The following is a 25394-nucleotide window of genomic DNA, read 5'->3' as shown; positions in this document are numbered from 1 at the left end:
AAAATGAGGAGTAGTTCATGTAAAGAGAAGCAGACCAATGAAAGAAAGACTTGGAAAACTTGACTTTACACTGGGATACACACCAAATGACACTGTCATGATCAGAACCCTTGATCCCAAGGGTAAAATGCGCAAATCTATATGTATACGCGGCCCCTTTAGGCATACACCCCAGTAGGCTTGGGTGGTATCTATTTTTTCATACCTTCATACCTCACTGGAATGTATTGGGGTGTACAGTGTATAAACATATTTATGTGTGGCGCATTTGTGTGGCTGACTCACATGAACAATATTGTTTTAATGGGAGGCACCTCACGTGAGGTTTTCCAGACTCGGGAGAGATTATGTATTTCATCTGGCCAGGGGATGCCTCGGGATCACCCAGGAGGAGCTGAGGAGAGAGACGTCTGGAGTACTTTGCTCAGCCTGCTGCTGTCGCGACCTAGCCCCGGATAAGTGGATGAAAATGGATAGATGGATGCATTATTATTGTAACTAAGACATTCACTAAATTTTTTTTTTCTTTCTACCTGGATAGATTATCACCTAAGATGCTATTAGCATTAGTCTCACTTTAGCATTTCCTAGTTGTACACAGAGCTGAGCAGAAAGTCTCTAATGCTGCAGCTTGACCGGCTGTCTTGATGTGAGCAGCATTTAAATTTTTGAATTGTCATGCCCTTTTGTTGGACCGCTAGCTTCGTCCGCATAGTAGGTATCCAAGCATGGTGTGTAAAGCGAATCACTTGCTTCCCATACACAATGAATGAGAGCGAATTTCTGGTCATGTATATAGTAAGGCTGCACTGTAATGAATAAACTCACAAAATGACAAAACAGATATTCTTACCCGCATTTCACGATACTAAACAGAGAAATACAATTGTACATCTTTTGAATTCAAATTTCTCTTTGACTCTACGAAGACTTTATTATCTTGTTTACTCGCTGTAAAACACACTTCATTTAAACTCAACAGAGACAAAATAAAACTTACCAACAATGTCTTAGTCATGTTAGTCATCTGGTTAGTTAGTCTTACTCTGATTTGGTTGAAATAAATCCTTAATTCACCAAGTTAGACTTGAAAATATGTTGTTTTCCCAGTGGTTTGTCTCTGCTGTTTTGGCTGTTTACAGTCCTATAACGTTATCCCCACTACTCTCAGTCACCGTGTCTACCAGCTCAGCATTGCTCAGTATTTAGGTTTCAGTTGTCAATTGTTTGGAGAAATCACGTGCAGTAAATAAATGGTGCCATTGTATGTGTCTGCAACCCAAACTCATTTCATAGTCATCGCATATGACAGACGACGGCGACAGACACTGTAAAAAAAAGCCATCCTTCCTGTTGGCATGATATGAGGCCAGTCACTGTTACTGTTTAGCAGCGTACAGCGGCATCAGTGGGAAATGTGGCCGGACAATAACATAAGTTAACCACTGACTTTCACCAGGGTTCGTGTGTGTTCACCGTTTGAATGTAAAGGCAAACCGTCTTGTTTTCTTCTAAAACTAACCACGTGCTTTTGTTGCCTAAACCTAACCACGTGCGTAGAGGATTTCTTAAAACTTAGTGCAGTTTTATGTTGTGACAAAGCTGTAGTACACTTGTGGTTAGGTTTAGCCACCAAACATACCTGGTTATGTTAAGCAAAAAATCATGTACTGGCTTTTGGCTTATTTGTCACCACAAACACCCACTTTTCTTGTTTGTTTGTCTTGAACAATGCTCTGCTGCTTGGCAGGTATCTCTTCAAGGTCTAATGCCATCCACCACCCCCTCCTCCAACTCCAACCAATGAGAAACTTAGCTCATATATATATCTATAATCTGGACTACATCTCTTTAGAAATGTTCATATGATGCATATGAATCATACCAATGAAACATATCCATGGTTCACAGAAATGTACGTCATCATTTCAATCTGGCAACCGAGCTGCAATCTGACGAGGTCGGGCTGAGAACATTTTTGTTGCTTTTGACATGACACAAGTCACTTTGGGCAAAAGCAGTCAACCTATCATGTTATCGTCCTCTGTTTGTGTACTGATTGACCTTATGTAGCAGAAATCGCTCTCTAATAACATTAGATGATGAAACTAATGAGAAAATTTTATTAGAGGATTTATTTTAATGGCTCAATAAGTGTTAAAATCTATCACAGATGCAGCCTGTGAGAGAAGAAACACTCTTCCCCCCCTCATTTCATTACTTTTAGATTCAGCTCTTTTACAAGATGCAAAGTATCACATTAGCATTGTGGCTCTTTCCAGAAATATCTATTTTTTGAATTAGGCTGTAAGGAACATTTACATAGCAGACAACTATGTCTGAAAGACAAAAATGCTCTCCTTAAACAGATAGATGAAGCCGGCAAATTTACATATCCCATGTGTGAAAAGGGCTCAAAGTATCGGCCACTACGGTAGACGCTTTCTGAAGCTGCTTTCCTTACAGTTTCTTGTTTTGAAGGTGGAATGCTTTTGATGTGAAGCAGCTGCAAAAGGCATGTTTGCATCAATATTAAGTTCATTATAACTCCCACAACACACAGCAAAGGGAATGTCAATGCGGGAAACAACTTGGCTACTAGTTTAGATGAAAGTTACTGTATAAATCTTGTTACGTGAAGTGTCTTTGAGTATTCAGAACAGGGTTCTATGAATAAAATGTAGTATTAAGATAAGTTTAGTAAGAACAGGAATATAGGAATGAAACAAAACTCCAAACAACATCAGCAACTGAGAACTAAAAGACAATGAGTCTCAAAATAGTGCTTATTCTCTGGTCTCTTGCATGACCACAAATGATGTGCTAATTAGTTCACCATTACATTCACATTCACACATTTCTGTTGTCACAATATTGCAGGTCAGTGCAATTTCCACTTGTGAGGGTGCCCCTAATAATCTGTGCCATTAGTATAGTTATGATAGTTTATTGGAAGTGTGTTTAAAATGATAATTTGAGTTCACAAAGATCACATTAGCTGTTACACTAACGAGGTTTTATGCCACAGGGACCACAGCGTGTTGTTCCCTGTGCCACTGCCCTCTTCTGTTTTGCTGTGGCCCATTTTCAGTGTGTTTCATTCATCTCCTGAGACTCTTTGAAACCTTCTTTTATGATCTTGTTCATTGTTTTCTCTCCTCAGAGCCTCCGCACCCCATTGCCCCACCCCAACTGCTAGGCGTCGGCCCCACATATCTGCTCATTCAGCTGAATGCTAACTCCATATTTGGTGATGGACCTATTATACTGAAAGAGGTATGTTCAGCATGAGATGTATGTTTTCTAAGCAATAACTTGTGTGTTACAACATTGTATGAAGCCACTGTAAATCATGTTGAATAAACTTTTATTTTGCATTAGTGGCAATAAATGACCATAACAGTTACCATTGATCCTTTAACGGGAATGCAGGAAAATGGAATGACTTTTAATGACATATGCCAAAGGAATAGTTGTATATTTTGTATATATATATATATATATATATATATATATATGTGTGTGTGTGTGTGTATATATATATATGTATATATTATATTGGGGGCAGCAGTAGCTCAGTCCATAGGGACTTAGGTTGGGAACCGGAGGGTTGCGGTTCAAGTCCCCGTCCGGACCAAAATATGGAGTGTGGACTGGTAGCTGGAGAGGTGCCAGTTCACCTCTTGGGCACTGCCGAGGTGTCCCTGAGCAAGGCACCGAACCCCTCAACCGCTCGGAGTGCCTGTCATGGGCAGCCCACTCTGACATCTCTCCACTTTGTGCATGTATAGGTCCAGTTTGTGCATGTGTGTGTTCGGACCTGTGTGTAATTGACAAACAGAGTGAAAAATTTAATTTCCCCTCGGGGATTAATAAAGTATGTAAAATTAAAAATTAAATTAAAATTAAAAATATTTACCATTTCTAGTAGTGGGAATTATGTTTAAACTAGTAAAATAATAAAGTGGCTACTAGATTTGCTTCAGTCACCGGCTCAAAACACAATGGTAATCTATTGACTATTGACTATTTTGAAATCCATTAACCACAAGACGGGTTGGCAAAAAAGTTAATTCCCAGCCTTGGTGGTTAGCTTAGTACAAATGCTAGAAGCACGGGGAAACAGCTAGCCTGGCCTCTACCAAAGTTAATGTATGTGCAAATTAAACAAATGAGTTATAACATGTTAAGTAGTCAAATTCAGAGGTTCATGTGGTTGTTGGATTTTTTTTTTTACTTTGAATGGAGCCAAGCAAGTTGTTACACCCTATTTCTAGGTTTTTTACTAAGCTTGTTAAGTGTTATTGATTTTCTCTGCTTACGCTTGCCAAGAAGTGTCTTCATGTGATCCTGATGTGTGGGTTTGTCTGGTGTTTTCATGACAACTAGTTAAATGCGTGGTTCAGCATTTTGGGAAACAAATGTAGTTGAGATTAGAAACAGTAAATAAGCTACCATAGCCAGTTAGCTTAACATAACACAAGGTCTGGAAACAGCTAGCCTTGCTTTTTTCAAAGTAAGTGTATGTACAGATTAAACAAATGAGATATAACATTTTAATTAGTCAAATTTAGGGTGCAGGTAGGTGCCTGGTTTTTAATTATTATTTATTTTTTTACTTTCAATGGAGCTAAGCTAGCTGTTACCCTGTTTCCAGTCTTTATGCCAAGCTAAGCTAAGATAAGCTAATTGTCTCCAGGTTTGAGCCTTATATTCACTGTACAGACATGTGAGTGATTTTCTCTTCTTACACTTGCCAACAAAGATAATTGCAAACTCTCAAACTACTTATAACTATTTAGCCTAACTTGTGGCAGAGAATTAGATGATAGATTGCTTTACAGTAAATGTTAAGCTATCGTAGCTTAGCTTAGCCTAGCACAACGACTGGAGACCAGAGGAAACAGCTAGCCTGGCACTATTCTATGATAATCTTGTTAATTAATCTGTACAGAAAAAAAAAACAAAGTGTAAAAATGATGTTCTAGATCTTTTCTTGGCTGGGGTCTGTAAATTCCTGGAGTCTCTCAAGGAGGTTAAAAAGAAGTCTCTGCATCATATCATTGGGGTGCAACACGCACACATTTCACACACTATTTCTAGCTAACTATCAAACTTTACTGCAACATGGTTGAGTAAGTTTATTTCCCACTCTATGTATGTCTAAAAGTTGATGATATTTTCAACTTGTAGTTTGACATTTACCGTCTGTTGATACTGAGCATAAAGATTAATACTGAATATGTAATACTTGATTTTTCTGCTTTAGGTTGAGTACCGCATGACATCAGGCAGCTGGACGGAGACTCATGCCGTGAACTCTCCCAACTACAAGTTGTGGCATCTTGACCCGGACACAGAGTACGAGATCCGAGTGTTACTGACCAGACCAGGAGAGGGCGGGACAGGCAAACCTGGACCACCACTCATTACCCGGACCAAATGTGCAGGTAGGACATATTACTGTACAGGTATTAAAAACTGATCAATTTTGTGATCACCAGAAGGAAAACAACCATCAACAAGAGCAAAAATAAATTAATCACTGTTAATATCAGCTGTAATCTTCAATTCTTAGAAGTTTTCCATTAAGCAACTTAATATTTAAACTATTTTCTTCTCACTTTACTTGTAATAAATTCCATGAAGGTAGATCATAAACATAAATGTCTACCTAGAACTTGATAAACTGCAAGACAAAGGTACCTAACTTGACTTTAGCCGGGTCTGCGTGTGCACACAGCTTTTTCTGCCTGTCTGATTATCTATCGATCAGTCCATCTACTGTTGTTCTTTTTTGGTCTTGGTATCTATATTTTAGTTGTTGGAGTGATATTTATACTATGAGCAGGCAGGGAGAGGGGCGGAGAGGTGTAGCGAGGGATAGAATTGGAGAAGAAAGGAGGGGAGAGCCTGAGTCAGTCCGTGGTTGCTCAGTGATCTGAGAGAAAGAGTAATTAAAATACTGGAGGCTCTCTCCACCTTTCTCTTGTTTTATCAGGCTTTTTCTTTCCTTCTCTCACTTCATTCCTGCTTTCCCGCAGCCACTCGTCCTTTCTCTCATATCTCCCATTCCTCCCTCTATATATCTCTCTTCCTACTTCGTTCCTTGTCACTGCCTCCCCCCCTTCTTCATTGCTTCTCTCTCCCCATCTCTTTCTCTCTCTGTGGATCAATAGACGGAGGGCAGAAACACTGTCTGACATTTGTAGAAATAAACGACTGAAATATAAACACAGCTAGCCTGGGGGAGAGAGACGGAGCGAGTGAGGGAGGGTTGATATGCGAAAGAAAGAGACAGAAAGAAAAGCAGTGAGCTTGAATGAGAAACAGAATCAAGGAGTGATGGAGAGATGATGAAAAACAATAAGGCTGGAAAGGAAAGAGGGGAGAGAATAGGAGCGGTGCGGAGAGAGAGAGCGCGAGAGGCGAGAGAATGATGAAACTGGAGGATGAAAATGAAAGAGAGATGGAAACTCATAACCACGGGGCCTGACTGATGTCTGCCAACCTGTGTGTGTATGTGTGAATGAATCTGTATGTGCGTGTGTGTGTTTATTGACAAAGAGGAAGTCATAGACTTGTTCAGGTGACTCGTGTATTGAACAGTTTCCTGTTTGACAGGAAAAGGAAATTAATCTTCCTCTCCTCACTCACACGGGAACACATTTGAGTTAAAGATGATAACTCATTGTAATCCACATAATGTGTTGATATCAGACCAAAGCAGGAAAATAGGGTTATGAGTTTAGAGAATTGCATCAAGTCATTATGTCTATCTGAATAATTTTTGTCCACTGACTAGACAGTGAAGAGACAAAATCTTCAATCTTCTTTCTACTCTAATGCATTTCAGACTCTACCACTGAACAATTGACCTAATGGACATGTTATCTAGTGTTATATTCAGTTTTAAATATATATTTATAAAGAAAATGCAAAAACGTTGCTATTTAGGTGAGACTAAATATCATGAGAGGTATTATATTATCACCATAATTCACAGTACAATATTACTGCGATTTTAAACGTGTTGCGATATGCTGAGTATTGAGATAAAATATATTGCGATATATTGTGATTTATTACCTTTTTTCAACTGTAAATTATGTCGCCAAACAAAAACTTAAAAAAAAATAGATAAAACATAAATAAAGTTTTTAGTCTGCTCATCTCACTTCAGTCATTTTATTGCAGCAACATCTATCTAGTTAACTGAAAAAGTAACCAATTATATCACTTTAGTAGGCAACCAAATGTTTATATTTGTAACATTAATAATTTATAGAATAAAATTTTGATACTTGGCATCTGTGTAACGATATGATATTGCCACAAAAAAATATCGCAATGCTATGCTGTATCGATTTTTTTCCCACCTCTAATAAGAGGCCACAACATAAAAATTGGCTCACAGCCGAGTGCCATTAGCCTGAGTGTCAGACTGAAGCTCTCAGAACCTTCAGTCTGACATCGCCTCAATTGAAGGCGATTTACAAGGGGGAGGGAATTTGATTTTTCCCTAACCAATCAGTAGAGATCAACGACTCACCCAGAATCTGACGTCATTAGTATCCATGCATCGGTGGTGCCGAAAACAAGCGAGCACTGCCCGTTTAAAATGTTTCCGTAGTCGTGCACGCCCAGCTGCATCGCCGTTAAATCCAGTTTAGCAGCTTCCTTAATTTGATCCTCCATTAACGCGAGTAGTGGCGAAATACCTCGATAGCATCGTTAATGTGGTCTGTAGGATCTGTAGTGGTCGCCATTGTTGCTATCCTCACCAGTTACCCACTGGCGTACAGCTTGACATCAGCGTGGCGCTGATTGGCTAATCGCTAGACCCGCCCCCACCCCTGGCATTCATTGATCCGTCCATCGTTTGGACGAGATAAATTGCAAATTCATTGCAGTATGCCAGACCAGAGATGTAAGCCTACTCAGTTGAGTGGGCGGGGTCTAGAGTCAGGCTGGCTGTTTCTAGTCTTTATGCTAAGATAATGTAACCAGATGCTGGTTTTATAACTCAAATAACAATCAGCAAGAAAGTTAAAATGTGCATTTCCCTCAATGTCAAACCTTTCTTTAAAAAATAAAACTTTTTTTAACCTCATATAAGTGTAAAAACATAGTTCTACATTGACTAATTTACATTAATTAGAGCACATGAAGTCCAAGTTCTGGAAACAATACTATTCAAATCGGACACAATTCCTTAAATAAAATGACTATTCAACATAGGTAGACATAACTAGATATTAAAATAAAATAAATAATAATAAGCCTGCATCATACTTTCTGCATCCACAAATGTACGCTTTGGTCCGTGTGACATAAATGTCATTGTCCGCCCAAGTCTGCGAGGGTCCACTCCAATGTGGACGTCCACGTGCAGCCCAAAATTTATGACCATTTGGACTGTACACATAGCAAGTGCTGGAGTTACAAAACATTATCTTGTATTCCAAACTCCAGTCCCTGGTCATATTTGAGCAGTCACACTTTATATTTCACTTTTTGCGTTTTTCATGTTGGGTTTCATCTCTTCTTGCTGTTCTGAGGTCGCCAATATCTCTCCTAATGCTACTTCCTCTTCTTGACTTTTATGGCAGTTGGCGAACAAAGTTAAGGTACATTACTGCCGCCAACTGTTATGGAGTGTGGATTTGGGAATTTACATGGGTGAAACACATGGTGGATGTGTACCCTCAGTTTTAGTATGAATGGAGCGGCGTGTGTGTCCACCTATGGCGTCCACGCAAAGAATGCTTAGCCTTTACTGGGATGTTCTTGTTGTGACTTTATTATTATTGTAGTGATATCTTCCCACCTGTTGTTCTCTCTTTGTTTTCGGTGTGATTAAGGTCATTCAACCTCACACACATACACAAACACACTTGTATTGACATAAATATATTAGCTCTCACACAAACACACACACTTGGAGATTGAGTTTTGTGTGTTTGTGTTTGTTGAGACACACACACACACGGGGCAGAAATGTTATTTAAATGGTAATGATTCCTTTACTTTTTCTGTTTGGTTAGGTTTGTCTGATCCCACCACCTGTAGTTTACTGAATATTTAGCACAATGCAAAACAATGAAGACGTGCACACACACACTCACACAGAAAGATGTGTGAACAGACACCAGGCATAAACCCAAGCATGTCACAACACAAAACACTGTTTAATTAAAAACCAATAAAGTTAATAAGATACGGAGCAGAAATCACACACGCTGCAGAGCAATTGATATGATAAGAGGGGGGATTTCATCTCTTCCTCTCCTCTCTTCTTCTCATCTCATCTTCTTCTACATGTTTTTTTATTTCTCTTGTATCTCTACCTCTTTCTGGTGCTCCCTCTGTCTCCTTCGCTCCCACTCCTCTCAATTTTTCTTCTGTGGTGATTCATTGCTCTTGTCAGAAGGGTGAAAAATAATCAACTTGAAGTGAAGAGTTAGTGAGTGTGTGTGTTGTGTGCACGTGTGTGTATGTGTGTGTGAGAGAAGAAGGTGATGAAGTAGCTTTTAATCCAAATCCTGAATTTTCTGCTGAAAACCTCTTGGTCATGGCAGGTTACACACACTCACACACACAATCACACATGGACACACACTAACAGGCATGAGCACACACAGAAGAGAGACACACTAAGCGGTATCGAGATGGAGAGAAATGTACGAACACACACACAGTTCAGAGAGTCACAGTATTTCTCGTATGTTGCACAAACTCAGCATCACTTGGATTAATGGAAGAATGGAATCACAAAACACACATTTCCAGACACACAAGCACAGATGTTGTAGGAATCACACACAATATATCACATGTGCTTCTTTATATATGTGAAAATGCGCACACACAGTCAGCAGTGCTACGCTTAAAGGGTCATGCCCTTGAAATAGCAGTGAGGAGACTTACAGACACTGTACTGTCTGCTGTGTGTGTGCATGTGTGTTTGGCAGTTTGTGGCAAATTTTAATGGTTTTTCTTGGATGATTTTCTGCCTTTTATCGACCAACACATCCTCAGACGATGGTTCCTATGATATCCTACGAAAATGCACACACAACGGTTTTTATGATATCCTGTGATCTAGCAGCTGACTTAATGTACTCAATGTTAAGTTACGTGCTTAACGCAAAGTTATGTTAGGTTAAGGAAAAGAAACATGGTGACGACATACCATAGAATGACTCAAAGTTCACACAGTTCCAAACACCAGTCTCCCGGGGAAAGTCCTGTGTTTTGTGACCCATCCGCCACCCCAGCCTACCTCCTCACTGGAACCACTTCCTTCTTCACTCCAGTTAGTGTGTTGGTCACATGATCGCAGCCTTCCCAAATACATAGGTTATACACCAATTACTGGCACATGATTACGTGGGATATGTACGAATTCTGGTGTATTAGGGACGAAAATCCTTTAACACTATAGTGTATAAATCTCAAAAAGAAAATGTGTGGGGAAGCTAAAAACTGAAAGAGCAAATTGTGACAGTTTCTCAAAAGGAAAAATAGTCCAGTAAATAAAAAATGGCCACAATATTTGAAACTTTTAATTACAAAAAATTAAAATAATGAAGGAGAGTTAAGAGTTCTGGTCGTAAACTAAATCTGGCTTCCAACGTTCTAATAAGAGCAAGGAGATTTTTTTCATATAGCCCATTTCATACCCTAACTCCCTAAAGTGATTAAGAATCTCCACAGTATTTGAGGGATCAGTGTGATTGCGCTCCTACAGACCGGGGGCATGAGGAATAAACAACACGAAAATGCAAAATACTTGAAACTACTCATACCGGCAGAGCTGCAAATTTGCGACAGCTACGGGATTGACCTAGAGCAGCATCTTGCGGTCTGTCTGAGGTATGTTGTTGTATAGCTTAAGCTACTGTATTTTATTGAGTTTATTTTTAGCAAATAGCTCTCCGTGAACTCGAGTTCCCTCTGGTAAACAGTTACGCAGCGTATATACGTCTAGAACTTTTATTGTGAAAGGTAAGAATGAAAGGAGTGGATTTGGCATACCCTGCCTTTGTCAAGGTTGAAAGGAGTAATAAAGTTTGTTGGCTTGGTTTGGACTATGGTGCCACCATGTCGTTGTTTTATAATCCTCATAAACTTGAATTTGAATTTAAATTTTATTAGCACACACGATGTGATAAAATCAAGTATATGAAATTGAACATGGCAGGAACTGTGCAGGAGTGGTAAGAAACCAGAAGCAGCTTATTTGCACATTGGAAAAGATTATATTTTAAATGAAGATATTGAGAAACCTTTTATTGCCAAAGACTTTTCTGAGAAGTTTGTTTTTTATCATTTTATTTTGAATGGAGGTAGGTTGTCTTTAACCATTTAGTCACATAAATAGGCACACAATGATGGTTGGTGTCTTTATTTGCGGTGCGAAAGCCCGATAATTTGACCTGAATCGGTAAAAAATTGATGTTGCTTTTTCGCATTATTATATTTATGTTCTTTGTAAAAGTAATACTAAATGGACCTGCATTTGTATAGCGCCTTTCTAGTCATCTAGTGACCACTCAAAGCGCTTTTTACACTACGAGTCACGTTCACCCATTCACACACACATTCATACACTGGTGGCCGAGGCTACCATACAAGGTGCCACCTGCTACTCAGTTTATTAACACACTCACACACCGCAATTTGGGGTTCAGTATCTTGCTCAAGGATACTTCGACATGCAGCCGGGAGGAGCCTGGGATCGAACCGCTGATCTTTCGATTGGTGGACGACCCGTTCTACCTCTGAGCCACAGCCGCCCCCAAGTAGCCACTCGTGGAAAAAACAACAGTTTCCAAAAAAATATATTGACCTGCAAATGAACTGCAGGGGAAAAAAACGCCCCTGGTGGGTGAAGGCCTGTGATGACGGGAGTCTTTAAATGTGGTTTTGTGCATCTTGTTTGCATTTCTTTCTCATATCCTTAGGGGTTTGTTGAATGACTCTCATCTTGTTGTTTTTACCAACCAGTTTTTTTGGACTATAAATGTATTTGAATGTTGTTACTTCATTCATTTCTTTTGCTGAGCTTGTTGATTTTTGACAAATCCCACCACTTAACGATAGCTACACAATTTTTTTGAAACTCAGGAAGTCCTGGTAGCTAATTTCATAGACTCAGAATCAAATTTCACGTAGCCTACAAGTGCAAACTGAATGAATGCTGCAGTGCAAATGTGCACCTTTCATGTGCTTAAAACTGGCCCGGAGAGAGACAGAGGCATGCAGAGAGAAAATGAGAATTAGAGACAGAATGAATAACTGGAGTTTCATTTGTCTTCCTCATGACAGTGGAAGGATTACCAGGAACTAATTGGACAGATTAACTTGGATTTAGCTGCATCTCCTGTCAACCTTTTCTGTTTTCCCCCTCCTTTCCTCTCTCCTTTTCCTTACCTCTTTTCTTCTCTGGTTTTTTTAAGCTGCTTTTTCCTGCTCTGTGGTCTTTTTACTGTATATTTCTTGGCTCTTCCTAATGCTTCATGTTGAGGGACAGGTTTTTTTTTCTGCCCTTAGCGTAGTTCTATTTCATTTAGTTTCATTTCCTTTCCTTTTGTTTTCCGTTCTTTAATTCCAACCTCTGGATTCAGCTGATATGAAGCTTGCCGTCCTTGGTGTTATTGTTGGTGTTTATTGGTATTGTTGTTGTTTTCAAAGCTCCATCTGTGGAGAACAAAGCCTTTTAGTTCCAACATGAATCCAGCCGTTTGTACGTCTACCGGAGGAGGGGAAAGGGACAAGGCAGCCTCTGTGGTTTACCGCTGGACCTGGTCCCGCTTGACTCTGGCCACGTTCCAAACTAGTTATCGTCTCTCCCTGTTCCTCCTCTCTGTCTCTTTCTTTCCCTCCCTCATCTTTCTCTCTCTGCCTCCTGTATCTGTCCCTCGCTCCCTCCAGCCCCAGTTTCATTTTTCCACGCATTGCTTTGTTTTCACACCTCTCTTTACTCATTTTCTGTGCTACTCTCTTTGCCCTCCTCTCTTTTGCTTTCTTTCTTTCTCCCCTCACCTTGCTCTCTACCCTCTTTCACTAAATACAGTAAATAGACGGAGATAAGCAGCGGTGCATTGTGGGTCAGAAAGGGAATGAGGTTTTAAAATGCAGGTGTGTGTGTGTGTGTGTGTGAGTGAGACAGGCTGCTAGTCATATATTTTGTTTTAATTCCATGTTGAAGACTGTCTCACTGTGAGGCAGCGTTAGCATCAGGAGACCCTGGAATCAATACAATTTATTACACTGCCCTAACTCTGCGAGTGTGTGTGGTCCTAATAGCCAGGTTTATGGTGAGGATCACAGGTATTGATTTAAACAGGGAGACAGACAGAGAGGGAGGAAGAGGCCGAGACAAGTGAGGAAGAGACAGAAATAGAGGGAGAGACAGGCAGAGAAAGCAATAGGTCTTCCTCTCGCTCTATTTAAATGTCAACCATCCAATAACAGGTTGAAGCAAAAATGAAATGCTCTGACCCCTCAGCTATTAACACACACACAAACACACACACATACACACACACTTGAGCGATAATATTTGCTCAGCAGACAATTACCTGCCCGGGTGTCTTCACAACCTCTCTTCCTCTCTGTCTTTTTTTTCTGTTTTTCTCATTTTCTCTCACATGTCTGTATGTCTCTTTATTAGTGAGCTATTTACATCTAAATGACTTAGCAAACCTCAACATGTTTGTATTTCGCTTATAGCCCACTGTGTGTGTGTGTGTGTGTCTGTGTGCACAAGAGTTGTGTTTGTCCTTGACGATGCATTCTTATTATGAGTTTTATTGAGACGAGCACACACACATAAACACACATCTATACGTGCTCTGCCTAGATTTAATCTTGATTCTGTCACAACCTGAAGCGCATGTGTGTGTGTATTTGGGTAATAATCTAGTGTGAGTGTGTGTGTGTGCGTGCATGCGTGCGTGTGTGCGTGTGAGTGACAGGCAGATAATGGGTTGTCAGAAGAAGCGACAAGTTTGTGTCCTTGTGTTGTCTCCTCTGAGGGAGGAAGACCCAGAGAAAAACAGAGAGCGAGACAAGGAGGGGTTGGGGAGAGACTTGCGTCTCTATTTAAGGTGAGCTGTTTTTATTAAAAACTCCTGGAAGGACATAAGGAAGCAGGTGGGTTACAGAGTGAGAGGAGAAAGGATCAACAGGTGATGGAACAACTATCACTGGGAATGAAGTCAGTTTATGACAAGGAACAGTAAACAAAACTTTTAATTAAATTTGTTCTGGCTGTCCGGCATAGATTCCACTTTCGTCTGGGGATGTCCAGAGCCAATCTGCAAGATCAGCATCAGAGTTAATCACAGCATATTTGTCTTTGCCTGCATTGAGCCTGTTCAAACAGATGACTTTTTTTCATGATAACCTATTATGCTTTCAGCTTTCAAAAATATCAAATCATCTGTTAACTGAAAAAACTTCTCTTCAACTTGGCTCATGGTTTCCTCACTACAGTTGTGGAGTGCAACTAAATACATTTACTCAAGTACTGTAAGAAGTTGAGGCACTCAAGCATTTTAATTTGTCACTTTATGTTTTATACTTCTACTCCACCAGATCTCAGAGGGAAATGTTGTACTTGGAACTTTACTACATTTATCTGACTTTTATCTGATTGTATGAAGAGTGCTGCAGAGATGACGCCAGCCCAGAAGTTAGCATCACCCTGGTTCCCTCGACAAAAAAAACAATTCGATTTTTCCATTGGATGTTTGGATAAGCTCTTAAGCAAACAAAAGTTTATGGTACCCTCAAAATCAGCCACAACTCAGCCCTGAGCAAGAGTGATCATTCTCTATTGACCACTCAATGGACTGTCGTGTTTCTAGCTCCAGCTTTTAGTACCTGATCAGTGTGCTAGGTACCCCAACAGAGTGGTGACCAAAAATGGGGACAATAAGGAACAGTTCTGTTGGTACCATCCACAACTTTTTACAGTGGAAACTGAAAAAATTCAGATTGAAATGAACTCACAGGCAGCTCTTATTTATATTCAGTCCTCATTCAGTGTCCCAAAAAAAGACAGAAAACTACACATATTTTGCTTTATTTTCATTCCTTAGTAATATAGAACAACTTGTAGCTGCTAAATGTGATATCTGTCCTACAGAAAATGGCAGCTCCTCCAGGTAGACCTCCTGCTTAACTGTTGAATGGTTGGAGAAGCATGAGTTAATTTAACATTCATGAGACTGTAGTGCCTGAAAAAAACTGGACTGATATGAGCAGGCAGGAAGCAGACGAGGAAAGGTTTGGTTTTGTGTTTTGCGGTCTCGCTTGTGAATGTGCGAGTGTGTCTGTGTGGAGGTGGGTGGGTTCGGCGGGGGGCTATTGATCCAGTTAAATGAGCCAGTTAAGGTAATTAAAGCCCTGGGCAGGCTGGAGAGAAGGTAGATTATATTGACAATAACAGTTCTGAATTCACATAAAAGATGGAAACCAAAGACGTGCCTTTTAGAAGTTATTGCATTTGAGAAATGGTTGAATGGCAGCAAGGGGCAGGAATAGATGTTCGTAAACCCCCCTTGTTTTATCTTAGGGAAAGTGTTGACTCAGCAATCCTGCTCTTTTTTTTGGCAGCACAAAGTGCATTTGCCTCTTGCACACACATTGCAGCATGATTAAAATAAATATTTTTGAAGTTACCTAAAGTTTTTTCACAGTTTACTGTAAGTCATCAAAGAGATGATTCTTCCCTGACAGTGTATTTATGATGCTAGAGGCTAACCCAGGTCATATGGTGATAATCTGTTGGGTTACTGAGAAAACTCATGATATTCTTTCCCTGTGTTCTCCTCTGTTTCTCTGCAGAACCTATGCGGACTCCTAAGAGGCTAAAAATTGCTGAGACCAGGTCTCGTCTGATAGCGGTGGATTGGGAGTCGTTGGGCTACAACATCACTCGCTGTCACACCTTCAATGTCACCATCTGCTACCATTATATGACTGCCAACAACCGCAGCAAAGCTGACTGCTTGGACATGGACCCTAAAGGTAATATTCAGTCAACCATAAAGTACAGGCATTGTTACCATTACTTTTACTGCTGTTTTACTGTTTTACATTACAGATGGTGCTATAAAAGAATGTAATATTTAATGTGTTAAGGCTGCATTATGAGTATGTTTCTTAAAGTGAGCTGCTTTTTCACAACCAGTTAATAAAATACCAATACAAATGAAGCAAACTGAGAGCAACTCATGTAGGTGCTGAAATACTGTATAAGAAGAGGATAGTTGTCATCATAGAGTAGTCCAGTGAGAGTGTAACTATGTCTGCGGTGGGATGTTGATTCTCAGTGGGATTAGCAGTAGTACCATCAACATTTTCATTTCACAGAAGCCCCTTTCACACATGCACTGCAACCCTGAACATATCTAGACATAACCTGGAGGAGCTGAATGTTAGAACACAAATGTCCGAACTGGTTGGCCCAGACATTAAATGGACTTTTCCCTGCTAGCTCCCCAATACAAGGTCTGTGTAACTGAGCATGTAAGTGGGTGTGTTGATGACATTTCTATGATGTAATTGGCGCAAAACCGTAACAATACAAACACCAACACACCATACTAATGAAAATGTCTAATTGCAGAGATGATGAGATCAAAAGAACTTCTGTCATTAAGGACCATCACTCTTAATGACGGCTGTTTATGACCAAATTATGAACCGACTTCATAAACAAAACACTGATTTTTACAGCATACTTTGTGAGTCATGTCCTGCATCCTACATGCTCTACTTAGACACCACCCCTTGCCTAAATCAAACGTAGTATTTCTATCAGGTGAGAACGTGTCTGACATTGACAATCTCCTGTTGTATGCTACATGTGTGAAAGGGTTTGAACATTTAACAGGATGTTTTATAGACCAAACAAACTATTAAATAATATAAAGAATAATAACTGTTTGCATTGTAAGATGTTCTACATTATTGTTTTACAATAAAGCTAAGCTGTTTTTCCTTCTTATTTCCATCTCAGCACCACGCCATGTTGTGGCAAACCTGCCACCCTACACCAACGTCAGTCTGAAGATGATTCTGACCAATCCAGAGGGGCGGAAAGAAAGTGACGAGACTATCATACAAACTGATGAAGATGGTGAGATACACAAAGCACACTTAATTTTTGCAATCTATGTGTTTATTTTATTTATGTGTGTATGTACAGATTGCAGTGCATGCAGGCAGATGGTATCACTAGCTTCTTTAATGTATCCAAGGGTGTGCCCCAGGGATCGATCCTGGGACCACCACAACTCAGTATATATCAACACAGTCGATTAAAATGTTTCTTGCCTGTTTTGGCAAAAACACTCTTTAAAAAAAGATTTTCAACCTCAACGAGTCTTTGACCTCTGGTTTAGTAAAGGTTAAATGATAAAAAAAATAAATGAAAATCTTAAAAAAAACAACAACAACTTACTTATATGTATTCATTGTGTGTACTACTATGTTCTCTTTTGAAATAAGAGTTAGAGTAAAAAGTTAATATTTTCCGGTACTGTGACGCAACAGGCCACTTTTGGGAAGTAGAAGTATGAATATAAAACCGCAAAAATATTTCAGGATGTTATGAAAAACAAGGCATGTCATGCCGTTGTTGATGGTATTTTTGGAAAAGCTACAATAAATTAAGAAAACTCTTGAATCTCAACTTTGGGGTACATGTATTGAATAAACATGGTTCAGTAAAGTCACTGCTCTATTTCTTCCAGTTGTTGGTGTGTATTAACCAGGAGCCTCTTTATTTGAAAGACGGAATTTCACTGTAAATTTTATGAGCATTTTATAATTTTGTCTGTGTCTGTGTGTGTGTTTGTGTGTGTAAACAGTTCCAGGCTCAGTTCCCAGTCAGTCACTGAGAGCCACTCCATTTGAAGACAGAATTCTTCTTTATTGGAAGGAACCGTCTGAACCCAACGGTGTCATCATACAATATGAGGTACTATAAGCAGAAGCAGTGGGAACAGTAATTGTTGCAGGAGCTAAGCTAATCACTCAACTCAGTGGGATGTATGTTCACATTTTTTCTCTCTGCCCTACCTCAGATCAGCTACAGTGGGTTGCGTTCATTCGACCCTTCGGTGCCTCTCCAGCGACCGGGACTCACAGTGTCTTTGCCCTCCAACGCCACCCATCACCTGTTCTCCCAGCTCCATCCAGGTGTCACGTATCAACTCTCTATACGTGCATCCACCTCCAAAGGATTCGGCCCTGCAACGACACTCAATGTGACCACTAATATTTCAGGTAGAAAATAAGTTTTGATATATTTTATTGTCACACAGTTTTGAGTACGTGATACATGGACACTAATACAGACTAATGCTCCTTCTTCAGCTCCAACAATAGATGAGTATGATGGGTCAGAGGCCTTTCTGAATGAAACTGCAACAACCATCACTGTCCTGCTCAAACCTGCCCAGGCCAAGGGAGCACCTATAAGGTACATGCATACATACACAGCACGTACCCAGACCCAGTATATCTATATACTGGGTCTGGGTATCCCAGAAGTTTTTGTTCATTGTAAGTGTAATAGTGATTTAAAAAAATTAATAACATGTTTGCATTGTCTTCTTGTCTACAGTGCATACCAGATTGTAGTTGAGGAAGTAAATCCTCAGCGGACCCGTCGTCAAGCTTCCTCTGACTGTTACGAGGTGATTATTAATCAAATACACATGTAGTTGTTTACTAACATATGTTAAGAAGAGTTTCATAGCCACCATTTGGTTCTACACACCATCGGACACTTAGATCCCAAGTCATTTAATACTGACCTTTCATTAACTTAAAGAAAACAGGTTAAATGACTTACATTTTATTTGTAAGACAGATTTATAGACATGTTTCTTAAATGTGAATAAATCCTTTTTTTCCAGGTCCCAGTTTCCTACCACAGTGCGTCTAGCGGTGGATCTCCATATTATTATGCCGCCCAGCTGTCCCCCAGCAACCTGCCAGAGCCACTCCCCTTCACTGTTGGAGACAACAAGACTTATCAGGCAAGCATTTTTATCCAAGCAACATATTCTGTACACAGTGCAGGTGAACTGAAAAGATAAATTCAGTAGAAATTAGAGTAACCTTAAAATGCAGAAGAATAAGGATGTGCAATAGAAAAAGGTAACAGAAAAGGGGGAAAATATGTCTGAGTTTTTGGGGGTTTTATCCTTAACCATGTTACACTTACATCTTCATGTACTAGAGAGCCCACGGAGAGCAGACAGTGTTCATCCACCAAGGCTGCAAAATCCAAATGTTTAGCAATTTAAATTTTTTGGATCAAGATCTTGGTTTACATTAAAATCTGGCACATTTTTAATGTGCTAAAGACATGTGCCAGAATTTTTCATTTGAGCGAGTGCAGTGGTTCATGAGAAAATGATAAAAATGTACAAGTTCCTGGATCCTGGATCTGCACAAAGAGAAGAACACAAAATCTCTGTCATGGCCTTGGCCTGTCTTTCCATCAGATTGAATTGAAATCTGTTAAAGGAATAGTTCAGAATTCTTGGAAGTGTGCTTATTTGCTTTCTGGCAGAGAGTTAGATAACAAACAGCAAACTGTCTTTTTTTTCTGCGTCTGCGCCGATGACAGCCGTGGCTGGAGGCATATTGTTTTCAGGTGTCCGTCCATCTGTCCCATCCTTGTGAACACGATATCTGAAGGACTCCTTGAGGGATTTTTTAAAATTTGGTATCCACTTTGATGCAAAGATGAGCTGATTAGATTTTGTTGGTCAAAGGTCACTGTGACCTTACATCCATCTCATTCTTGTGAACGTGGTATCTCAAGAACACTTTGATGGAATTTCTTCAAATTTGGCACAAATCTCCACTTGGACTCAAGGATGTACTGACTAGACTTTAGCAGTCAAAGGTCAAAGTCACTGTGTCTGAACGTTTGTCTCATTCTTGTGAATGTGGTATCCCAAGAACACTGAGGGAATTTCTTCAATTTGGCTCAAATGTCCACTTCGACTTAAGGATGCATAGATTAGACTTTAGTAGTTAAAGGTCAAGGTCACTGTGACTTTGCGTTTGTCTCATTTTTTTGAACACGATATCTAAAGGACTCCTTGAGGGATTTTTGAAAATTTGGCACAAATCTCCACTTGGACTCAAGGATGTACTGACTAGACTTTAGTAGTCAAAGGTCAAAGTCACTGTGACTGAACGTTTGTCTCATTCTTGTGAACGTGGTATGCCAAGAACACTTTGAGGTAATTTCTTTAAATTTGGCACAAACGTCCACTTAAACTCAAGAATGTACTGATTAGACTTTAGCAGTCAAAGTACAAGGTCACTGTGACATTGCCTTCATCTCATTCTTGTGAACACGATATCTCAAGAAGGCCTCGAGGGTATTTCCTCAAATTTGTCACAAACATTCGCTTGGATTCAAGGATGTACTCATTAGACTTTAGTGGTCAAAGGTCAAGGTCACTGTGACCTCACAAAAAACATGTTTTGGGCCATAACTCAAGAATTTCTATGCTAATTATGACAAAATATCACACAAATGTCTTACAGGACATATTGATGAATTGATGACATTTTATATCCAAAAGGTCAATGGTCAACTTCACTGTGACATCATAATGTTATGCAAAAACACTTTTCTGGACATTATTCAATGTCATAACTCAGGAACAGACGGGGAGACATGGTCAAATACTGAGCTGGTGACACTAATCTTGGGTGTCCAACCTGAAACTGTGTTGATTGCAAAGATCTTCTGTGCTGCCGGGGGGAAGATGTCTGTGAAGCATCCATGTTTTAACAGACATGGATGTAAACTGTTAGTGCAACTTGACTTGTCAGCAGAGGCCTACGACCCTGAGGCGGTAGCTCTAGTTTAGGATTTTGTGCATGTTAGACAAATGAGATTTAACATGTTAATTTGTGAGCTTCAGAGACACTGGTTTTACCTCAGTTTTCGAAGTCAGTCAGCTGCTGGCTGTGTGTTCATATTTAACATACAGTCATGAGAGTAGTTTTGATCTTCTCATCTAACTCTTGTTAAAAAAGCGAATAAGCACATTTCTCAAAAAACTTGAACTTTTCCTTTGACAAGATTTGAGATAGGACATTAACAGGACATTAAACATAACCTTTGCAGAGGTATTGACTGAAATTGGTGAGAATCTTCGTATGTTTAGCTTCATATGAAATTGATGACCCCTCCCTTTTAATCCACAGGGTTTCTGGAATCCTCCACTGGCCCCCAGAAAGAACTACAACATCTACCTTCAAGCTGTTAGCAGCACAGAGAGGGTAAATAAATATTTATTCATGTGATGATGCACTAAACACACAGTGAACTCACCACACTCACCTGCTGGCTGCTATGAATATGCTCATATGTACACATTCAACGAGACACTAGTTAAACTTTAACTACATCACAGCTTCTACCTGCAAGCAGTTATGACTTCTGAGAGCACTGAAAACTGCAAAGTATCTGCAGGCAACTGAGAAACCCCATTATTTTCTTCATACTGTAAACACACATATGCAGTACTAACATACAATATATTCTATAGTGTACCGTATGTGAACTCAGGACTGAGGTTCTCTTGTTGTCTTCTTGTTGTGTCATTTTTTCTTCAGGAAACCAAGACACAGTGTCTGAGGCTCGCTACTAAAGGTAAGAACTCAATGTCACTGTCACTTTATGTCATAAAAATACCCCAGATCAGTGTTATGACAATCAGAAGCAGCTCAGGTGGTAAAAATGTTTGGCTGCTGAGAAATTCTGGTCAACTATGCCTATCATCTGTTGTTAAGGTGCTTACTGTCTCTTGATAATTGTTGTTAATCTGATATTTATTATGATTTTCCTGCTCGCCACATTTGTTATGAGTGACGTAATGATGTCATAATTGTTTTGATAGTTGTATTTTGAGTATTAGTGGGGATGGAATAATGTTTTCCATGTTAGAGAGAGAAAACATGCTCATGATATGTGTCTGTGTGCACATCTAGCCCCTGTATGTGCACACGGTCTAAATGTCATGTTTTTACTAGCAGCCATATGTTGATGGATTATCTGACTGGTTTAATCCCCGGGCAACTACACACACACACACACACACACACACACACACACACACACACACACACACACACATATACGCACACTGTTTTCAGGAAAGATTTTTAGAAATGCGGCTGATGGATCAGAGTTTAGCTGTGCGGAGTAAGAACAAGGATAAATGGAAAAATACATTAACATGTTTTCAATGAAATTGACAATCCTGGTTGCTGGTAGCATTGAGCTTCAAAGAACAGTGAGGTCGTTTAAGTGTTTATTTGGCTAGTAATGCAAAACTAGAAAGCAAACAGAGGTGAAAGGAGATTAAAAATATAACATGCGCTTTCCCCTGCATTCTGGTTATTTTCTGCCTGGGCCCATGCCTGGGTCCAGACTTTCGAAACCAAGTTGACTATTCTGTCTGATAACGGACAACCTGGGCCCTATTTTCTGTATTTAATTGTTTTATTTTTTTATTTTTATTTTTTGGTAAGGCATGCTATAAGCAAAGCACAATATTAATGTTGGTCTGACAAACATCAGTCAACAAGCACTGCAACTACCAGTTATTTTCATTATTCATTAATCTGTTGACCTTTTTTTTTTTTTAAATAAACAATTAATCATTTTGTCTATTTTGTGTCAGAAAATAGTGAAACATGCCCTGTTCACTTTTTCAGAGCTGGTGGCATATTGAAATTTCCTTGTTTTCTTCAACCAACTGCCAGAAAGATATTTAATGTTCAAAAAACACAGAGAAACACACTGAATTGTTACATCAGAGGAGCTGGAACCAGTTAATCTCTGGTATATCTGCTTGTAAAATAATTTAAATAAATATGTTTCTTTGAAGAGAGATATTTGCGCATCCAACTGCAGATGCATTGGAACGTATCACTTAAGTCCTAAAACAGAAAATCCCGCACACTGCTCTTGCTCAGCTTCACAATTTATTAGTAACACTTAAGTTTTGGTCCTACTGGCCTTTCGTCAAGAGTGTTCAACGATATATATGTTGCTCAAAATAGCTGCTGATCGACTAATCAGTTTATTGACTAAGCTTTGCAGGTCTACAGTCAAGAGTCATACACATACAGCAGTTGTTAATTAACAGAGGGGGATATTCGCAGAGATATTTGTAGCTTCTTTAAAAAAAAGTTGACTGTATTAATGTTAATGTAAGCCTTTAATTTTAATATAAATACATTGGACTTCCCTGTTGTGCAGACATGTAACCACAATTTGAGTCAATTAATTTGAGAAAAAGAGTCTGTATGACTTAAACAGAAGGCTGGTGTCATATATACAAAACGTCCAGTAGTTGTGGTGAACACAGCATCATAGTACTTGAAGACTGTATTTGCAAGCTATCTTAGTCCCGTTGCATTATGGGTGTTATTGTGGCTAAAGAAAATTAAAAGTAAAATTACTTTCTGCCCTTGCTTTGACCTCCTGGAGCTGAAGGACCATAAACCCAGACAGTAAAAGTGACATAATTTTCAGTGCAATCAGCTGTAATGATTGTAGAATTAATCATCATGGCTGATTGATTTGTGTGTTTTCCTAAAGACCCATCAATGAACAGACACTGCAAACCAGCTTAGGTAATAATGTCCTCGTCCCTATTAAAACCAAATGTTAAATGAGTTTTGTTTTTTTTGTTTTTTTTTAAAAAATGGCCAAGTTGAAAATAACTGCAGTGGTTCACCTGTTTTCTCTTCAGGTCACAGAGTTTAATGTGACCAAGACATGTTAGCCAGTAAGCTTGAAGGAAATTGATCCCATGGGAAAGATCAAAGGTGTGGCTCGATCCCCTGGTGCCTGTAAGGTGTCGTGTTCCTGCTCTAAAATAAGAGAAAATGTAGGGAGTCTCTGAGTTTCCAGTGTCATCATATTTCAGGAACTGCTGGTGGTTGTAGTTGCAAGTACAGGTTGGTCGCTGCGCCAAAGGCTGCAAGAAAGAGATGACGCTCTGTCTTTCTAGTCTGAGGAGGTCTAACTGAGGCTGAAAGACTTATTATAGTTTTTTTAATGAGGCAGAAAGACGAACTAATGGACAGAGAGGTCAGATGGCCGTCCCTTCTTTTCTCTCTCCGTCCCTCTGCATGTATGTGTGCACTCAACTGTGCATCCGGGAGGGAGGATTTAGCGATGGTGGTCCTATTAGGTCATCTGGGGTATTGTGTATTGTCATTGCTGCCTCAGGGTGTTTTGTGTGTGTGTGTGTATGTGTGTGTGTGTGAAGCTGTGTGGGTAAGTTGTGAGTGTTAGTGTACTGACCTGGATAATTTTTACAGACATTAAGAGCCACTGCCGACATTATGGGGTCAGGTCTCAGGACTCAGAACCTTTTTAGAGATTGTTTTTCTTTTCTGTTACGTCCTCTTTTTAAACCTTTTACCCATTGATTGTCATTGACAGAAAGTAGGTGAGACCAAAGTGCGGTGCAGATTTAACCATTAACCAAAAAATAATTAGGATATTTTCACAAATGCACAATGATAGATGCACCCTTGTTCAACATAAAACAACAAATTAATGAATATTTAAGATTCTTTTTTAACAGTAGAAGTAAGAAGCTTTGAAGCTGAAATGGATGCCAAAATTTAAAAGTTTTAATAAATTCAACTATGATATAGTAGCTGATCCTATTTTCTCAAACTCATAACCTAAATAAATGTTAAATAATATATTTATATTTAATATATAATGTAATTTTCTAAGAACTGCAACCAAGATGCATGCCACTGCTCTCTGGTGGACAAATAATGTAATGTAGACAATGTTTCCAAATTACCCCGAACATTTTTGGGGATTTCTTTTTACTTATCAATCCAAACATGACCCAATATTGCTGCGAAAAGCTGGTACTGGCCGATGTATCAGCTCCAACTCCATCAGTACCATTAGGACATATTCAGCAGTCTGCATTTATGGGTAGGTTCTGCTGTGACTTGCATCCAAATTATATCGGTTATAACTGTTATATGCCTGATAAACTGTTTAGAAATAATGTCAGGGTCTATTTTTATCAAAAAAGTCATGGACATTTTATTTAGAAACATCAAAATTTAGAAATTTTGCTTGGAAACAGTTTCAGTTTGTAGTAGTGTTGGCCGCTTCAATTTGAACTACAAGTAAACACAGACGAAATGCAATTTTCAGGACCCACAGGCTATTGTCTGACAACAGTTTATCCTTACATTGGCTTTTGTTTTATTTAACTTCATTCAAATGCAGGTATCTGTTTATAGAGATTGGCCAAAATGACCGGCCCAAGGAAGAGGAAGTC

At 39.4% G+C, this 25394-nt stretch overlaps 1 protein-coding gene across 16 annotated transcripts in view; it reads left to right on the top strand.

Annotated features, from left to right (window-relative positions):
* Nucleotides 1-25394, top strand: part of ptprk (protein tyrosine phosphatase receptor type K) — a 162882-nt gene that overhangs the window by 96756 nt on the left and 40732 nt on the right. For all 16 annotated transcript variants that reach the window (XM_033649304.2, XM_078173903.1, XM_033649308.2 and 13 more), the window contains 11 exons: nucleotides 3164-3276; nucleotides 5270-5450; nucleotides 15862-16044; nucleotides 17039-17158; nucleotides 17892-18001; nucleotides 18108-18309; nucleotides 18400-18505; nucleotides 18650-18722; nucleotides 18945-19067; nucleotides 21268-21342; nucleotides 21679-21715. In XM_033649304.2, the coding sequence (XP_033505195.1) occupies nucleotides 3164-3276; nucleotides 5270-5450; nucleotides 15862-16044; nucleotides 17039-17158; nucleotides 17892-18001; nucleotides 18108-18309; nucleotides 18400-18505; nucleotides 18650-18722; nucleotides 18945-19067; nucleotides 21268-21342; nucleotides 21679-21715 (1323 nt within the window). The remainder of the gene's footprint in view (nucleotides 1-3163; nucleotides 3277-5269; nucleotides 5451-15861; nucleotides 16045-17038; nucleotides 17159-17891; nucleotides 18002-18107; nucleotides 18310-18399; nucleotides 18506-18649; nucleotides 18723-18944; nucleotides 19068-21267; nucleotides 21343-21678; nucleotides 21716-25394) is intronic.

This window comes from Epinephelus lanceolatus, chromosome 13 (genome assembly GCF_041903045.1).
Source record: "Epinephelus lanceolatus isolate andai-2023 chromosome 13, ASM4190304v1, whole genome shotgun sequence".
NCBI lineage: Eukaryota > Metazoa > Chordata > Actinopteri > Perciformes > Serranidae > Epinephelus > Epinephelus lanceolatus.
The sequence above is the reverse complement of the archived record's forward strand: the minus strand, read 5'-3'. Positions and strand labels throughout refer to the sequence as shown.